This window comes from Corvus brachyrhynchos, unplaced genomic scaffold (assembly GCF_000691975.1).
Source record: "Corvus brachyrhynchos isolate BGI_N302 unplaced genomic scaffold, ASM69197v1 scaffold220, whole genome shotgun sequence".
NCBI classification, from domain to species: domain Eukaryota; kingdom Metazoa; phylum Chordata; class Aves; order Passeriformes; family Corvidae; genus Corvus; species Corvus brachyrhynchos.
The window spans coordinates 132,505-150,354 of NW_008236209.1; the positions used below are offsets into that span (position 1 = coordinate 132,505).

A 17,850-nucleotide genomic window follows, 5' to 3' on the forward strand; every position below is an offset into this window, starting at 1 on the left:
CTGGAGTGTATATATATATATATATATATATATATATGTGGCTACAAAGCAAGAGAGACTACAGCTTTTTTAATAACCAAAAAAAGCTTTTCCAGGTAAAACCTCAGTGCACTCAGATGGCTTTCCCCCCTCTATTTCATCTCAGTGCAGCAGGACTTTGAGGGGTGCAGGTGACAGAGTTCACAGAAATAGGTTTGTTGTCTCTGAGTCATCCCTCCTCTCTGTTCCCCACCAATGGCACCTGGAGCCACAAATTACTGGAATGTGGTCCAAGCCTCCCAATGCCCGTGGAGCAAACCTCAGCAAAATCAAGAGTTACTCCATGGGCTCAGAGGGGAAATTCCCATTGGCACCAGCACTGGAGTCAGTCACAGCTGTGCTAACTACTCCCTCAATGAGCAAGGGCAATCTAGTTTCAGGTGGCAGATGATTAGGGAATGGACGCAACAGGAGATGAAAGGGACCCTGCTGTCACCACGGTCCACATGTGGCTTTCAGCAGCAGAGGGGACCATAGAGCCAGGGTGCTCTTGCCACAGCCAGAGGAGCAGCTCTAGGGTTGAAATGTGAAATTAAGTTTCTTTGTAACCCATCTTTTCCATTCCAGAAGACCTTTTTTTTCTAACGGGGAGAAAAATGTCAGGCTTGACTCATTCTTTATGAAATGCAGACCAGAAATGGAGAGCTCTATTTTAAGAATTGCCACCTACCACAAGGGACTTGAAGGATGTGACAGCTTTCAAAACATCTTCATGATCTGCATGCGCCTCCTAGTGAAGGGAGAGCAAATTCCTCAGTCACCAGCACCAGCGGAACCCACCCTTGAGCATCAACCCACCCTGAGTATCACCCATCCTGAGCGTCACCCACTGTCCCAGTACACCCAGGGCTGAGGATACAGGCAGCATGGGAGTCCGGAAGAGCTCAAAGTCCCCCAGGTACCTTCCCCACCATCCACTTCAACATGGCATGGCTAAAGGCAGCTATGCAATTCACTGATACCAATTTAATCAGTGTAAAGTGGCCAGAGCAAGAGTAGGTATGATTGGACTTAGAACAAATCTGACTTGCAAAGAAAAATCAGTGAAAACAGGAAGTGGTACAGGGTGCACCTTCAGGAAGGAAACTTCCATTGATGTGCCAGGTATTCCAGGCACTGCCCCATCAAGAGCAGAAATCCATGAGCATCAAGGGGGCTTCACCTCTGGGTTTAAGGGAAGGCATGTCTGAGCAGAGTGCTCTTGGGCCAGGTAAAAGCAGAATGCTGCCCTTTATCTCTGACCACAGCTGTATGCTAGTACTCTCCCAGAATTTTCTCCTGGATCTAGGGGCCTGCTCCTCACCACCAAGTCCTCATGCCAAGCAAATCATAAGGTGTCTCGGTTGTGATGGAGCTGTCCCTGCAGCCTGGGATTGCTCATGTGGAATGTGGGACGAGTGGCTGCCTTGAACACACCTGCCCCCTCAGTAGCTGTGCAGCAGCGCAGGGAATGCTGTGGTGTACATCCACACTGCATATAGCCTGCAGCATCACAGCTTAAACCTCAGCCCTACTAATTCATGCAACAAAATTCCCACACTCATCTTAGAAACTAAGAGAAATAAGTGATGTGTCCCCAAATCCACTGCTGAACAGCTTGCAAAGAGCACAATGCATATCCTGCAAAGAGTGCATTATCCCTGCATGGGCATGGTGGCTGCAGCCAGGCTCAGCTCAGTCCCTGTAGCTCAGCTCAGCCAGGTGAGAGGGTACAGGTAGGTCTGGAGTGTTCCTACCCTGCAGGCTCTCATGCTTTCTCCTATGCAGGAATATCCCTGGCTCAAGCATAGAGGTTTTAATCCTTTGGCTCAATTGTACGTCATGGATAAGTGTGCTGAATTAACTGGTAATTAAAACTGGATGAGGGGAAAAAGCAAACTTGGTTAAAAACAGACTGTTACTTCTGTTTCCTTCACCCCCTTGCACCACCCCTGAGTTTTGCCTTCCTGCAGCTAGAGTGCACCAGCAGCGAGTAGCAGAGATCTCTACAGTCCCTAGGGCAAGAAATGTCCTGAGGCAGACCTGCTTCTTGCCAAGGAAGTCTTTGTGCCCCTGGCTATACTCCCTGCTCCCAGGGACTTGCTCTCCACCCCTGTGTCTGTGCTGGCTGCCAGATCCATGTCTGTCTGTGCAGCTCTGCCTCCACCCAGGAGCACAACCCTGGGGCAAGGGGTGGGGATGTGCCGGCAAGCCACAGGAGTGAGTGGCCAGGCTTAGGAATCTCATCAAATGATAACAAAACCACAGATTTATTCCCGGCTGTGCAAATAAATAGCAGCTGCAGCCCAACTCTAGACTCTGCTTTTACTTGTGCTGGAAATGGCCCATCTTTGAGGAAGGGCTGGGGTGAAGAGCAGTCAATGCATTTCCTTAACATTCCTCAAACTCTTCCACCGGTTTCTCACTTTTAATCTGAAAGGTGGATGATGTCTGGGGGACGTGGGACATCTCCTTGGAGACGTGGTAAGTACTTTTAGCCTCATAGTGCTCAAATACCAAGAGGCAGAGGCATGTCTTGAAGCTCAGGGAGCAGCTCTGGCAGAATCAAGGGGCAGAGCCTGCCCAGCAGCCCCACACCCCACCTACCTCCATGTGCCGCTCCAGCTCCTGCAGCAGTGTCACGTATTTATCCAGCCTCAGGAAGGGTTTGCTGAGGCTTGTGGTCAGGATGAGAATGCCTGGGTTGGCCGCACCCTGGCTCTCCATGAACTTCTCCAGCTCATCACTATAAAAAGAGACAACAAGGAGGGGTCTCAGAGCTGAGGGCCATGTTTTGCTGCCCCCACAGTCTCCAGATGGCCAGGGCTCTGCTCTGAGCTGGGCCTCTTTGAACGCAGCACAAACTCCCCTCTGAGCACCCCCACCACCACCAACCCCATGGAGCAGGCAGGGAGCTGGGAGCTTCCCACCAAGCAAGACCCTTCTCCCCTGGAAAGCAGGAGAGGATGCTGTGTGGCCACAGGTGTTGGAATGCACAGCCCCTGGGGCACATTGCTGCCAGAAGCTGGTCTCCCAGCACAGCAAGGTGGCACAGGGCCAGGTATCTAGTGGTGGATGGGGACAGGGGGAGCTGCATAGGCTGGTGCTGTGCTGAAGGAGGCTGCAGCAATGCACTGGGACCCCGCTGGAAGCTGTGATACATTGTTTGCATGCACATTGCTCCAGAAAATATGGCTTGTGTGCGTCAGCACACCTGCCAAAGCTGATTCTTTGGTTGATTTAGGAAAAGGGGTCAGACTGAGGAATCACATGAATGAGTCATTTGCTGGAGCCAGGCTTGTTGTTACACTGAATTAAAGCTGGATTTCAGCAGGTGAGTAAATACATTGCGACTTCCCATTGCAGAATGGGAAGACGTAAACACTATGGATGTGGTCCTGGCTTTCCCATCATTGCAGGGAGGACAGCTAACCTGCATTAGGGATGACACAGTGGTAGCATCTTGGCTTGGCACACTCTTGAGCAGAACATCACAGAAGTTTAAGTGCTTACTCATGTGGGTCACACTGAAGAAAGATGTTATTAATGTGATCTGCCAATGACCCTGAAAATCAACCATTTGGTTGAATAGAAGCTCAATTAATAAACTGGGTAACTGGGTGACTTGATGACCATCCTCCTTCTGCAACAATGTGCCCCCCACCACGGTGCCATAGGGGAACACCCTCCCATTTGTCAGTGTGTGAGCACTTGAGCAGTGGGTCTGAAACAGCAACTGGGTCCTTTGGCAAGTAACAATCACAGGAGATGGTACTGCCAGAGCTGAGGCTCCCTGTTTGACCCAAGGTGGGAGTCATCTATGTGCAAAAAGGACCTGTGAGATCAGCTCTGAACACGAGCAGTGAGTTGTCTTCATGCTGAAGCTGAAAGGCTCTGCTGAAGAGCCCAAAGCCCCAGCAGTTTTTCCAGCAGCAGGAAATCCCCTCGCCCTATTGTCAAAACACAGGTCAACAGCCATGCCAGGCCAAGTATTAATAACAAAAGTCAACTTTTTAAAGGAGTCTGAATCGCCTTCTCCATCACTCACCTGTGCTGTGTGAGGACATTCACCGCTGAAGGGTGGTTAGCACAGTACGTCAGGTACAGGGAGCGGAACTGGGGCATCAGGTTCATGAAACAGCCTCCCACACGCTGCTGGTTCTCGGGGAGCCTAGAGACACCAACACACCAGCCAGGTTAAGCCTCTGGATCTGCACCCTGAAGCTACAGCACTCTCAGAGACCTGCCCAGGAACTACCCACTGCACAGGGACGTTCCCACATCACCTGATAACTGCAGCACTGAGCAAAATACCCACACTTGCCACCTGGGGAGGCGGAAGAGGGGGATCCTCAGGTGGGTCTGGGTTTCTGTGGTGCAGACAGTGAGCATCACAGCCTAAGACAACCTGTGACTCAGCCTGATCTGTCTCACTAGCAAAGCTACAGCTGGGATGATGGGGCTGTGCTTGAAAGAACTAGGGTCCCACTCTCTGGGCTGCCCCTGAATATGAAAAGGTGGATAAAGAAAGAGAAGCCACAACCTGAATATATTCCCAGTATTCAGTCTTTCCCCATCTCTTTTCAGCCCTTAGCTAAGGCTAAATGTGTCTGTCAGCCTCCCTGCAGGAAATTATCACCTCTAATAATTTGCTCTTTGCTCCCTGGCAATTCCCATCTTCTTGCCTGCCAGATCTCCCACCCTGCATGTGCCTGCATCTTTGGGTTAGGCACACTTCTGTGTCAGGTCTAGTGACACTCATTCTGCAGATGCCTTAACAGCAGAAATGTAAGAGTTCCTTCTACCTTTCCTCCTGCCAAAGCACTGCCTGGCACCTTTCCTCAATCCTGTTATTTTCTTCTATATTTAACAAGTCTAAGACAGCAGCTAGGAGGAACATTAATGAACATGTCTTTCTATTATTTTTAGCTACAGTTTAAAAGCTTAACAACCTCAGTGATACGACACAAACTTACTTTGAAACTTCTTCCAAGGCTTGGTTCAGGGTTTGCTGAAAAGCAGAGATTTCTTCCATGTTTCCCAGCAATGCTGCAATGTCCCCCGCGCTGAGCCTACAAGAGCCACATCACCAGTCAGCATTAAAGAGAAGTTGCTCTCAGGAGCATACCATTTTTATTCGTAAGCAGCCCTTCCAAAATGACACAAAAATTTCTCCTTCTCCAGATACACAAAATTCATGATCTCTGAGCTACAGTCCGCAGTCTCCTGGAGAAGACGTCTGCTGCCAAGGATTATCTTAATTGGATTTTAATCACTTAATCACACTAATCTTCACAGATCTTTAGCTGTCTAATAGACACAGACAGATGGGATTTCAGCCAGAGGTGGGGACGGAGGTGTGTGCACAGACACAGAGACAGTTTTGTCTTCAGGGATTCATGCTATGGATTTCCCTATGGGAGGAGGGTCCTACGGGTAGGGGCTGCTTTGTTCCTTTAGTGAGATTGGATGTTTCCAAAGCTAATGTGCCTGTTTCTGTCATCCTGCGAGTCACTCTCCTACCACCCTCATTTAGGCCTACAAGGCTGAGAACACAAGAAATTTTCCCACATGAAGATTTTGGGAAGGGAGAAGTGACTGAAATACGGAGGCCACTCTCCCATCTCTCCTGACTGGACAATGTCTAAACATGTGCCCTCTGTCCATGACACCCCAAGGCTCCCACAGTGTCCTCTCCACCTCAGATGCCCTTATATCTTACTTATCATAAGACTGGAGGGGTCTTAAGTAAGTTCCCAGAAGTGACTGTAGTTCCTTTGCATAATCTCGTTCTGTTTCCAGAATATTTTGCAACACCTAGGGTGAGAGACAGAGCACTGAGAAGATTTATGTACTAGCAAACTAGTCAAAAGAACATGACATCAGCTTCCAAGTCTGGAAAAGCATGGAAGTGTATTTTAGGTCCACAAATCATGTTTCTTAATGCAGAACCCAGAACACCCAGGAAAGTCCTGGTGGTTAAATACTGAGATTTTACTTCGCGAACTTGAGAAGGCCTGGAAAGCAGGTGTTAAAAGCTGCACCAAGGATGGCTTCTGTGGCAAATCAAGCCAAGGCACACCTCGTTCACCACTTCAGGGATGTGGTGATCTGGGTTTGGTCCTGCTAATCCATCTCAGCAGCTGATTTGTCTCTGGCCGCATAGCAGGCAAACCCAGTGCCTCCTGCACGCTCCCAGTCAGCACTCCAGTTTTTCAGACAGTGGAGGTGGTTTCCAGCTCCCTGGACAAACTGTTTCTGCTTTGCTTTGCTTGAAATATATTTAGACATACTGATGAGCAGGATTCAGCTCCAGCACTGAGAGCCAGGGATGCTCACACGAGGCATCTTCACTCTCCTACACCACAGGGTTCACTCCAGGGCTCCTGGGCACAGGCAGTGAAGGTAACTGCCCCTGCTTTGCCAGATCTCCTTGCTTCGGCAGCAATATGTAGAGGAGGGGATGTTTCCCCACCCATTCTGCAGCAGCCGTTCATGGCCTGGCAGGCTATGAACCTGCTCCAAAGCCAAGTCCAGTTACGAAGCCAGGCCATGAGCTCTGGCAGCTGCCTGTCCTCCGAGGGCTGCAGCTGCTGGCAGAGGCACAGGACAGGCACCTTGGGGTATAACAGCTCCAGCCAAACCTAAGACAGGGACCAGAGCCCTGGTCTGGCTTGCCTACACCATGACATTATCTCCCGTTCTTTATCAACAGGAAATACTGTGCCTTATCCCCCCGCATTGATCTGAAAGTTGTCACCTCTCCTTAACTATCTCAGTTGTCTACTTCAAGCCTCTACTTTTGACATCTTGCAGCCACTTCCATTTGTGGTTTATTGTCTCAATGGCCAGGGAATGGAAACAGCTGCATTTAAACACAGAGCCACATCCCCAATTGTTACAAATTGCTTCAATGATTTTTAAGGGAAGGAGCCAGTTCAGAAGATAAATAACATGGTACTCATTAAAATGTATGATCAGCACTTTAAAACTTACCACAGGGTAATAATTCTTTGTCAGCTGAGTGTTTTCTAGCCCTTTTAATGCTTTGGGAGAGAGTGGTTTATCTGCACAAAAAAAAGCCATGAATAAATTACAGTGCACAGCTCTCATTATTCCACCAGGAAAAGACACTGCCACATCATGTCCAGCAAATGTAACTTCACCCCTGTGACCACAAAACTTCAATTGAAGGGTTTGTTTCCCCATTTCACAAAAAACTAGGATCAAAGCAGTGGCATGCACAACACTGACGGCAGCCAAGCGAGTCACACCAGGAGCTTCGTGCAGCCTCTGCCAACCAATGTCCAGGTCTGCTCCAAAATCATTGGCAGCAGCCCAGTATCTGGCACTGTTTGGAACTACAGTGTGGCTTCACCTGGCCCACTAAATTTGGTTTTAAAACTGGGTGTCTGTCAGAAATGAGAGATACTGTGTTTTTTTCCAGGTGATTCACAAGACACTTGAAGCCAACCCCAATCAATATGCTGAACTCTGATCTCCGCAGTCACTTGTGATGCCAAATCCTTCTCTGAATGAAATTAGATTTAAATGAAGAGCTCCCAAAAACCTGGAAATCCATTCTCATTCTGCATTTGCTAAATCCCTGTGGATGCCTCCAGCATCTGTACATATGTGCACACACACACACACACACACGGACAAGTTCTTGCTCCACTGTTCCTTCCTTAGAGAAGCCCCTTCTCTGCCAGCAGCACGGCTCTCCCAGCAACACCATCACCCCTCTGGACTGGGACAGGAAGGCCGTGCAAGGCTGCCACAGCCCAGGCCACTCTGTACATACTTAAACAGCTCCATGCCATGTGGAGCAGCCAGGCTCTCCTGTCTCCCTGCAGTCGCTCACACAAGGCAATTACTTTCCCACTGATAGCAGTGGAGAAGCTTGAAATTGATACATTTAGCATCTGGAAGCTGCAGCTTGATGTACTTTCTAATTACTGCCATTGCAGTGCTTCCTGTCACTTCCAGCCAGGAGCTCTGTGCCTCATCTAAAGACTCAGAGGAGCTCACCTCCACGTTATTTCACAGACTCACAGAATATTTCCACCCAAAGGACACACCTAGGACAGAGCAGAGGCAAGGACACTGCTGAAAAACAACTCCATTCAGAGTGACAAGTCTTACACTGTGGAGATGGGAAAAGCAGCTCCCTGCCAGCTGCAGCCCCGGCAGTGCTCCTGGGGCATGGAGGGTTTACTGATGGTCCCTCATTGCTCACTTGTAATGCAGCCACATCTCCTGAGCATGCAGACACCAGGGCAATGAACTGTCCTGACGTGAAATGGTGCCAAGAGAGGATCTGGAGGGAAAAGCTCTGCAGACAGAAAAATCTGATGGGCTCTTACATCAGGACCTATGGGAGACTGGCCCTTCACTTCAGTGAGGTACTGTCATTTCATGCAGCTCCCATCTGATTTTCCCTATAGGACTCAAGTTTATTCTCCTTTGTTTAAAACATCTCTCTTCTCCCCTCACTGAGTTGATTAGTGATTCCTGAGTTGTGCCAGACATGCCTTCAATCCCTGCTGCAATGTCCTGCTCCAGCTCAGACATCATTTCCCAGAGGGAAACAGCGGGAGATGAGATATCCTAACAATGATTTTTTTCATTTAGAATTAAATAAAAACTGACCTAATTCTGAGCATTAAATCATGAATTTTTTTCTTCCCTCCTTTGCTTTGTTTTTGCAAGTGTGGAAGCAAGGATGTCTAACAGGGGCTGCACATTTTGCAGCTAATTTGCAGACCCCTGCTGGTATCTCATTGTTTGAGGCCAGAGCAGATCTTGAGCCATAGAACCAGCACCAAGCACACAACTGGTCTCTGTCTATGGTAAGTCCTCAAGGTACATTAAGGAGCTAAGTTCCATTTTGCAAAAAAACAGTTTAATCTCACAAAAAGGCCTGGGTGAGCTGCTTGAATGGATGTGTAATGCCACAGGGCAGTTGGCCAGGGGCTTCACATTATTATCACCCTACGTCTGCATATAGCCACATCACAGAAAATGTTAATGTTAAGGACACTCAAGACAAAGCTCAATAAAGGCAGATGACATCAGATGGATCATCCCCTCCCTCTTCCTTTCTCAATATTGCAGCAAAATCATCTGGGGAAAAATGTACTCTGTGAAATCAGCCATCACTATGGACCATGCCCTGTGGCCATGCAGTTTTTGTCATATTCCACACCATGATGGTGAGCATCCATTCCACTGATGCCTGAAAAGCCAGGATCAAACACAAATACATTGCCTGACCAAGGTCTCTAACAAAAAGCTAGTTCTGTGCTCAGATGCTGGAATGACCTGATGGCTCCCCAGGGCAAACAGGACCCACATCCATCTCTGTCCTCATTGTCTGATAATATCACTGCTTCCATGCTGCTGAGGCTTGGGGGGAGCAACAGAAAGGCACAATGTGCTGGGAAGAGGGTGAAGCAGCTCTCAAGCAACTCATCTGAAAGACTAGGCTTTGCCCTTCCATTCGTCCTTCCATTAGCCCAGCTGCCTGAAGTACACAAACGGTCCTTAATAAATAGCAGCAATTTCCCAAAGGCACAAGGGTCCTCACTGCATTATACCACTGTCATTCAATCAGCCCTTGAAAGCAACTTGCTTACCGGTGGATTTGATTTCTCTGACGTAGTTACTTGGGAACCAGCCTGTTTTTCCATTCAAGGTCCCTTCCCACCAGCCCCCTTCTTCAACTCGGGTGACATAAATAATGTCTCCTTTGTTAACAGAGAGTTCATCCTCATTGGTCTGCTTAAAATTGAACCTGGCCTTTACCACCAGCTGATGACTGCCATTCTCGGTCATCTCCTAAGGAAAAAAATGTGGAAAAACATCAGTAAATAGTCAAAAAAAGCAGAAACCACTAGGACAAGCCATTGTTCTTCTCTGTTGTGACAGCTGTTTTTTAAGTATTGCTCTGTATAACAAGCAATAATATCTTGCTGTTACGTAAACACTCCCTTCAGAGGACCACAAGGTCCCTCCCAAGCATTAATTTAGTTTCCCAGTGCAATGGGTGGCAGATAAGAATCACTCTCCTCATGTCACACAGAGAAACATTGCAGTTTGGAGAAGCTGCGGGACTCTCTCCAGGTGAGGCAGCAAACCCATGATGGAGATCAGGGGAGAACAACCTCTGATGCTGAACCAGAGGTACCAATCACACTCCTCTACCCCCAAGGCCATCAAACCCACGATTACATGTTAAATAAAGGGTACCACAGGCTTGGACTGCCTCCGTAACACCCTTGCTGACTGGGAAGCTGTGCCGTTGGAGTCACTCTGGGGGTCTCCAGCCGCAGAGTTAAGAGAGGACAGATGTGAACATGGCCCTTTTGACAGCTGATCTGGGGAAACAAAACAACGTCTGAGTTTTACCCAGCTGTCCACCATCCCTCCACATCACAGCAAAGCAAAGAGTAAAGCCTGCAAAGAAAACAGGAACAGGGCACAACAGTTCAAAGAGCATCTATCAGAGCAAGATAGCAAGTGCATGACATCTGCAGTGTGGGTACTCCCAGTCAGCAGTGAGGGCGGTTTTCTGGGCTGGGATAACCCTTCCATCATGGAAGAAGTTAAATTGCATCCTGAGGCACTCCTAGGTTGTGCCAGCTCTGCAGCCACACATTCAATTGCAGTAGTTCTTTGAAATCCCCCTTAAAACTGTAGGAAAGCAGAATAGTACTCAGTACAGTGATTCCCTACTGGGAATGTTTCTGGGATGCAAGTAAGCACTGTTGAAGGTGTGTCAAAGTTTAGCTCTCCAGTGAGTGCTCTTAGGTCACCTCTGCAGCTGCAGTGTGGGCTATCCTGCTGAGTGGGGAGGAATGCTGAACAGTTGGTCCACACAATTGCTCCTCTATTTAGAGAAGTCCCTCTGGGTTCATTATCCAGCTGAAAGAGGCTAGGCACTATTTTGATTGCTGTTCATGGACGGCTGCCATTAGTCATGTGAGAGAGAGATTCAAGCCACGCCAAGGAAGGACAGGAGTGTCATGGCCAGGAGATGAACTGCCCATGGAAAGGCTCAGATCATCCCAGCAGCTCTTGGAGCTGCCTCCTTCAAACACTCAGAGCTCCTTGCTTTGCAAACCAATCTTTAGGCCTGTTTCTGTCCCCACCTGATGCTGGAGGCAATGCTGCTGCTCTGACACACCTGTTTTCATAATTAGTGATTTGTTTCTATATTAACACTGAAAAAGTTGCCAGAGGGTAAAAAGTTTCCTGGTCCTAACTGTGCAGAGACTGAGTCAGTGGCCTTGTTGCTATGAGCAGTTCCAGATCCTGCAGGACCTGGCAGCACTCAGCCCCAGCATCCTGCTGGATGCTGCAGAGGGGTAAAAACTTGGGACTCAAGCCACCCAATAATTGCCAGTACTTCACTGCTACTGTACCCCACACCACAATGTGGGACACCACTCTTATCACCTCCATTCTGTGTTCCATGGTGCTCAAAAGACACAACAGCACATATTATCACTTCAGTAAACTGTGAAGGACTTTTAAGATTGGTCTTGTAGATTCTCTTCAGATTTTAGGACACTTCTGCATTCCAGAGTTGCAGTTTTCCACCTGCAGTGGAACCTCACATGTCCGTGGACCTCAAAAGCAGAGCAGAGAAGAGCAGTCTGCAGGAATCCTTGTGCTGGGTGTGCAAGTCCGTGGACCACGTTTGGAGTTCTGCCTTGAAAACACTGCAAGAGGAGAGGGTGATCCAGCCACCAAACGTGTGCAGAAATAGGAAAAGACAAACTGCAAGGCTGCTTTTCCTCCATTCTCCTCCACTTTGAATGCCAGCATGGAAAACTCATTCTGAAGGGGAAATTTGGTGGGAGTTACAGGAACTCAGCTGGGCTTTTATGCTCCTCAGAGGATTTTTGTTTCAATAGGAAAACACCTCATCCTTAGATTGGACCTGGAGCAACACAAACTGTGAGCTCTTGTGGAAGAGACTTGCTTTGTCTCTCTCCTACTCCTTGCACAGTGGGGACCAGGTCCGTGACTACGACTTCCAGGTGCTGCTGTCTTACAAAGCCCAGCCATGCCATATCCACACACCCGGCTAGCCAGTCTGTGTTCCAGCAATGGACAACATCCATGGCAAACCTTACGTGCTGTCAGTCAGTCAGTTTTCTCTCTTGCCCTGCTTGTTACGACCGCAGGGTGAATTCCCAGATTCCTGGGCTGCAGCAACTGCAAAATCCCTCTCCATGTAAAACCCACTTTGCCAACAGAGTGGGTTTTTCTCTCTGAAGCATCCTGATATTTGAGCAGGAGCGGTTTTGGCTGCTCTTGGTGACTCACAGGCCAGGGGTGTGGCTGGCTGCCAGTGTGAGATATTCTTCCCCTGATGCCTTCTGAAAGGGAGGGCATAAATCCTGAGTCCAGACTTCGCTTATTCAAGTCATCAGCCACAGTCCCACGGAAATGACTCCATTACTGTCGATTTTATGATTCTCCCTGCCCCTCCCAATCTTCCAAAGCTTTTATAAATATCTGCAGCAACCTAGAAACAAATGCAAAACTGCCTTTGACAGTTTGGCAGGGAAGTGTATCATTTATATTGCATCGTGACAGTGTCCTATTTTATGCCTGGTCCAGCATGGAACACTGCTGCCATATGTTGCTTAAACTATGGTTAAAATAGCTGGGTTTTCTGCTCACATTCCTACACTATTTTTGGCAGATGAGCCTTGTCTGATCTAGCACAGCTGGTTTTCCTTCCCTGCCCTCTCTTGCAGATAAAAGCATCAAGCTCTGTGTTGCTGCGTTTTGATGGACAGCTGCTGAACTAAAAGTTTATCTGCTACAAATTATGCCTCCAGTTATCTGCACAAAAAGATCCATGAAGACACATGGATTTGGACTTCAAATAGATGCTCAGAAATGCGTTCCCACAGCGTTTCCTTAGCTGACACCTACTTCCCTCTGCCTCCAACCAGGATGTTGGGATGCAGCAGAGCTGCAGGTGTTGGGATGTGCAAGCATGTCAGAGCCTTGGCGACAGCAGCAACTGCAGTAGCTAGTACCAGGCTTATCCTGATGCTCTATTCAGACCATGGCCTCTGGCAAGACAGACAAACTGGAACATCTGCAAAGGCAGTTTGTAGGACACAGGCTCCTGCTCCTCAGGAATTTAGCCAAGCCACCAAAAAGCAAATTATTTAGACACGTATTTATTTTACCCTGTACTCTTCCCAAGGGTGCTCTCTGCCTGAGCAGCTAGTTATATTGCAGGCATTGTGCTTTTTAACATTTAAACACAGAAAGCATATGTTCAAACAGATGTTTGCCATGAAACCAAGAGGATCCCAACTTCTCTATAGCCCCATCAATAACGTATGATAGGAACTATTCCCCAGCAAAGCCCTGTCCCGGGCTGAGCTGGAACAGGGGTGGCTGGAAGAATGGAGTTGGGACTGTAAATAAGGGGACTGACGTGAGAACGGCATTGCAGCCTTGTCACCCTGTCAGCACACACCCCATCACACCCCTCCAGTCCAACAACAGGTAAGGACAGAGGCAAGAAAGTTTCTCTCTCTTTTCACTTTCAGAATAATGAAGTAAATATCAATCACAACAGCAGCATTTGCAGAAGTTGTTCCCAGTTGAGTTAACCTACATTTTATACATATCCCCTATCACACTGAACTGCAAGAGCTTCTACACAGGGTCAGCGGGTGCTGTTGGTAATTGAGTGGTGAGGGGCTGGGAGGAGGTGCTGAGGCAGGAAGATGGCATGCTGAGGCCAAATTCCCATTCTCAAACTTCTATGGAGTGAGCTGTCAGCAGAGCTGAGTCCTAGCTGCAGAACAGCATCCTCAGAACCTGAATTTCTTTGGAGCAGCATTATACACACAGACACACACATATATGTGTGCACAAATCATAGGGGGGTGTGTAAAAATATATACTATTATTATTATTATACAATATATATTATTATTAGACATATTATTATGTATGTTGATGTACAATATATGCATGATAATTCATACACCAGTTTATATAATGTATAGGCAAAATGCAGTAAGCCAAAAGGAAAGACTTCCCATGAGAGGAAAATAATGAGTTTTCATTTTGAAATTTCCTCCTTAAATCACCTCAAATGTAACCTGCAACAGGGAAATGGAACTCTTCTGGTGCTGGACTTTGGTGGGTGTGCAGGAGTCTGTCCTAAACCACCTGTATGACAAGAGGCTGTGAAGTCTTCCCAGCACCAGGCAGACCTGCTCCTCATCCCCTCATAAAGGAGACCCCGGTCCTCTCACCCCTCCCCAGAGCACCACTGTGCCACTGTCCTCCCTGTTGAACTTCTCCTTTCACAGCCTATGCTACTAAATATCATTTTAAAGCAATCTGTAGGGAACAGCTACATATCTGGGATGGAATCAGGATGAGCTGATTTGTTTTGCTTCAGCAGCCTACTCCTGCTCCCAGGGATGCAGGACAAGCCATCAGCTTGATTCCCAGATCCAGGAGCCTACTCCATGGAACCAGGGAGAGGAAAGAGAGAAAAACATCAATACAATTGACTGAGCAACTAGCAACAACATTTGTTTTGACATTCAGGAAAGGTATTATGCAGATGGAGCTGTTTTTCTCTTCAGCTTTAAAACACACTCTTTAAAATCTGGTATTTGCATTTTGGGAGGTGCATGCTCATTTACATTGAGGATCCCTTACGCTGACCTACTTTGAAGTCCCTTAATACTGTCAAAACTGAGCAGAGGTCCCTCAGTGTAAAGTGATAATCGAGCTCTGCAGAGTTCACACAGCAACTCTAAAACGTCACAATTTAACCCTGAGTTGGTAGAAGCCTGAAATACCAATCCCACCATCCACTATCAGCCATCAGTGCTGGGTGCACAATTTGACAAACCTCCAGAAATCACCATAAATCAGGAATTAGCAAAAAAACAAAAACTGGCCCTGCATACACATGAGAAATAGTTTGAAATTACAACAAAAGGACCTCTTTTTTCTTACCTTCAGTAGCTTTATTTACAGCTGTTAACGTGCTCAGGACCTTGGAGAACTGATCTCCAGTGTACAAATCATGTGGATCAAACACCTGTGAAAGATGAACTCAATCAGTTGAGCCCAAAACATCTCACTCTGGCTGCTGGAGCCGCCCACGATGCTGGAGGGTGAGGATTAGGCAGCCCCTATGTCTCTACAAGGACAGGGTGTTTATTCAGGGCTGACAAGTCCATTTCCTTTGCAGACAGAATTCCTGGAGCACCACTGGCAGGCGGCGTGGGAAGGGCAGGGGGACCCAGCAGTATTTGGAGTGTAATGCTGGGAACAGGGAAGGAATCAGTGCTGTCTGCAGAGCAGAGACTCCTCTGAAAATCACTGAGAAGGTTATTGCTGGCCTTGAGGGAAGGAAAGATTTTATTGCTATTTTTGTTATTGAAAGCTGAAGAGATTGAGGCTGTACATACAGAGAGCTATGTATAAACACACACATATTTTCCACAGCAGAATTAACACACATGGAATTTTCTGCTATTGCAATATATACATTTACACTTTTTTACAGGAAGACAAACCCAGTTATCTTATATACCAAAATTTCACCCTAAAGAATTTGATGTTGCTAATCCTCAGTGGCAAAACAGAAATACATGGTTAGCAAGGGCTTATTTTCCATGATTGATAACCTGAACCTTGTACACTTCAGAAATCATCACCAGTATAATGAGGGGCAGTTTGAGTTTCCAAAACACTTCAACCCCCTCTAACACCTGAAAAATGCTCTCAACTTCATACAGACTGTACAAATCCTACCATCAATGAAGCAAAGATAAGAGATACAAAGAGATACCCTCTTGATGCTACCACCATGGCACCATCTGATAATCCCCAAATACATGTTGTCTTGCAGATGGAGACCACAGATACACAAATCCCATGAACAGGAAAGATGATTTTAAAGCTCTCCTGACAGACACCATCTAATTACAAACACCTCCAACACACTAAAGAGTGTATCCTGCTAAATAAGGACAAAAGTCATAATTACCTTTAGGCTAGTACTGCCCTTTAAAACAGCCCTTTCTTGCTTTCCACACAGAGCTCCTTGAGTATGCTTGGCATATTTCAAATAGGAAGGGAACTGGCCTCTCTCACACCCCTGGACGCTCGCGGCACCTCCTCCTCTTCACAGACACACCAGAGCAGCACCAAAGTCCAACACAGACAGTACAATGGCTGATCTTTGTTGAGAATATGTTTTCAAATTAACTCAGCTACTCAATACTGAGAGACACGATTTACCCTAAAGAAATTTAATCCATGCTTAGCATGGGGTCAGCCTGCTGTCATTACAAATATTAAAACCTGTAGCTCCACAGCTCCAGTTGCATCTACTGCTCTGCGCATTCCAGGGATATACCCACCTTCCTTGGGCTGTTTCTGAGTTGATCTATCGCCTGCGTTCACTTGGGTTTGCTCCTTTGGACTATGCAAGTCCCATCCCCTCTGCCAGCTGGTGCATGAACCATTTTTCCTGCCCTGCAGTTGCAGGCAGTGCTATCCAAGCATCACCTTCAGCCCTAAGCAGCGATGTTCCCATCTCCGTGGAAAGGGAAATGGTAACAGAGAACCCAGGTGTGCGCTGACCCCCTTGGCAGCTGCTGGAGGATGGGATATTACAGTTGCACAAGAGGAAGTAAACAGCCAGGCTGGGATGCTTGAATGCATCTCTCTGGTGTGTCATTTTCTCAGCCATACCCTTTTTCTTCCACTTCAGTAATTTCAGAAAAATAAAGTCCTGCCTTGAATGAATGCCTTCTTTTTTTCTAAGGAGCAAAATAGTAAAATATATCTCAAATCCTTCAATGAAGAGGATAATGCTGTAAGCTCAGTCATCAGGCTGACAAAGTCCAGATAAAAATGGTGGGAAGAAAGATATGCAAAAAATTCCAGCACAAAAGCAAGTAATAACATTTAGAACTTCTTCATGGGGAAATTGTCTTGAACAGCTACTGTGGAACAGTGGCTATGTGGAAAACTCTTCTAGGTCAGCTACTGTAATGTAAATATACTCAGCAGCTTGTTCCAGAATAAATTCCTCATACAGAAAAGTCCTCACTTATGACCTAAAAATTACTTTTTCCAGCACAATCCATCGATAGTTCCATTCATAACTAAAAGACAAGCTGCAGCTAGAAGACAAATAGAGGCAGAAAAGGCTTTTTCGCTTCTAACTCATGGAAGATCAGGTGGATGTAACTAAAACCGCATTTAAATCTACACCTATCATCTGAGGATCTGCATTAAAACGCAATTCTGACTTCAAGAATCACAGACTGCAGCTCCCCTCGGTAAAACGCTCCGGCTGTTTCGTCAAGCACCGCGCCGGGCGAGAGCTCTGCACTGCCGCACCGCCAACCTCCGCCAAAGGCAGCGAGGGGATGAGCAGGAGACGGTGCTTCGCGACCAGAAGAGCGCCCGGCTATTCGGGAAGGACGAGAATAGGAGGCCCAAACCCGTGTGCGGTAAGCAAGTTATCAGGACCCAAAATCCCAGTCCCGCGACGGGAAACGCAGAAAAGTTACGGAAAGCCGGGTTGTGTTTCGAGTCCGAGCTGTCCACAGTTGGACAACCCCCGGCAAACCCCCAGCTGGGTGCCAAGCCCGAAGCCCGGCGCGGCCGCGATCCCTCCAAACCCGAGGACGGGGGCTGGAGGCGCCCGTCCCCCAGCGATGCGGCGCTTCGGGCGCTCGCTGACCCGGCTGCCCCCACTGAACCTGCCTCCGCCTCCAGCCGGGCTGGCGGGGGAGGGCCGCGGCC

At 47.6% G+C, this 17,850-nt stretch overlaps 1 protein-coding gene and 1 long non-coding RNA gene across 7 annotated transcripts in view; one reads left to right on the forward strand and one right to left on the reverse strand.

Moving 5' to 3' along the window:
• Window positions 1-17,850, reverse strand: part of ARHGEF6 (Rac/Cdc42 guanine nucleotide exchange factor 6) — a 38,848-nt gene that overhangs the window by 14,749 nt on the left and 6,249 nt on the right. For 3 of the 6 annotated variants that reach the window (XM_008641403.2, XM_017742094.1, XM_017742114.1), the window contains 9 exons: window positions 15,040-15,124; window positions 10,270-10,397; window positions 9,657-9,858; window positions 7,015-7,085; window positions 5,741-5,835; window positions 4,995-5,090; window positions 4,067-4,189; window positions 2,626-2,764; window positions 710-769 (listed from right to left, as the gene is read on the reverse strand). In XM_008641403.2, the coding sequence (XP_008639625.1) occupies window positions 710-769; window positions 2,626-2,764; window positions 4,067-4,189; window positions 4,995-5,090; window positions 5,741-5,835; window positions 7,015-7,085; window positions 9,657-9,858; window positions 10,270-10,397; window positions 15,040-15,124 (999 nt within the window). Of the gene's footprint in view, window positions 1-709; window positions 770-2,625; window positions 2,765-4,066; window positions 4,190-4,994; window positions 5,091-5,740; window positions 5,836-7,014; window positions 7,086-9,656; window positions 9,859-10,251; window positions 10,398-11,478; window positions 11,561-15,039; window positions 15,125-17,850 lie in introns of those variants that run through there. The other 3 variants (XM_017742119.1, XM_017742106.1, XM_017742100.1) reach the window with 3 other exon arrangements.
• LOC108448557 overlaps window positions 16,455-17,850 on the forward strand; it is a 12,194-nt gene continuing 10,798 nt past the window's right edge. Inside the window, exon 1 of the long non-coding RNA XR_001864486.1 lies at window positions 16,455-17,555. This is a non-coding gene — a long non-coding RNA (uncharacterized LOC108448557). The remainder of the gene's footprint in view (window positions 17,556-17,850) is intronic.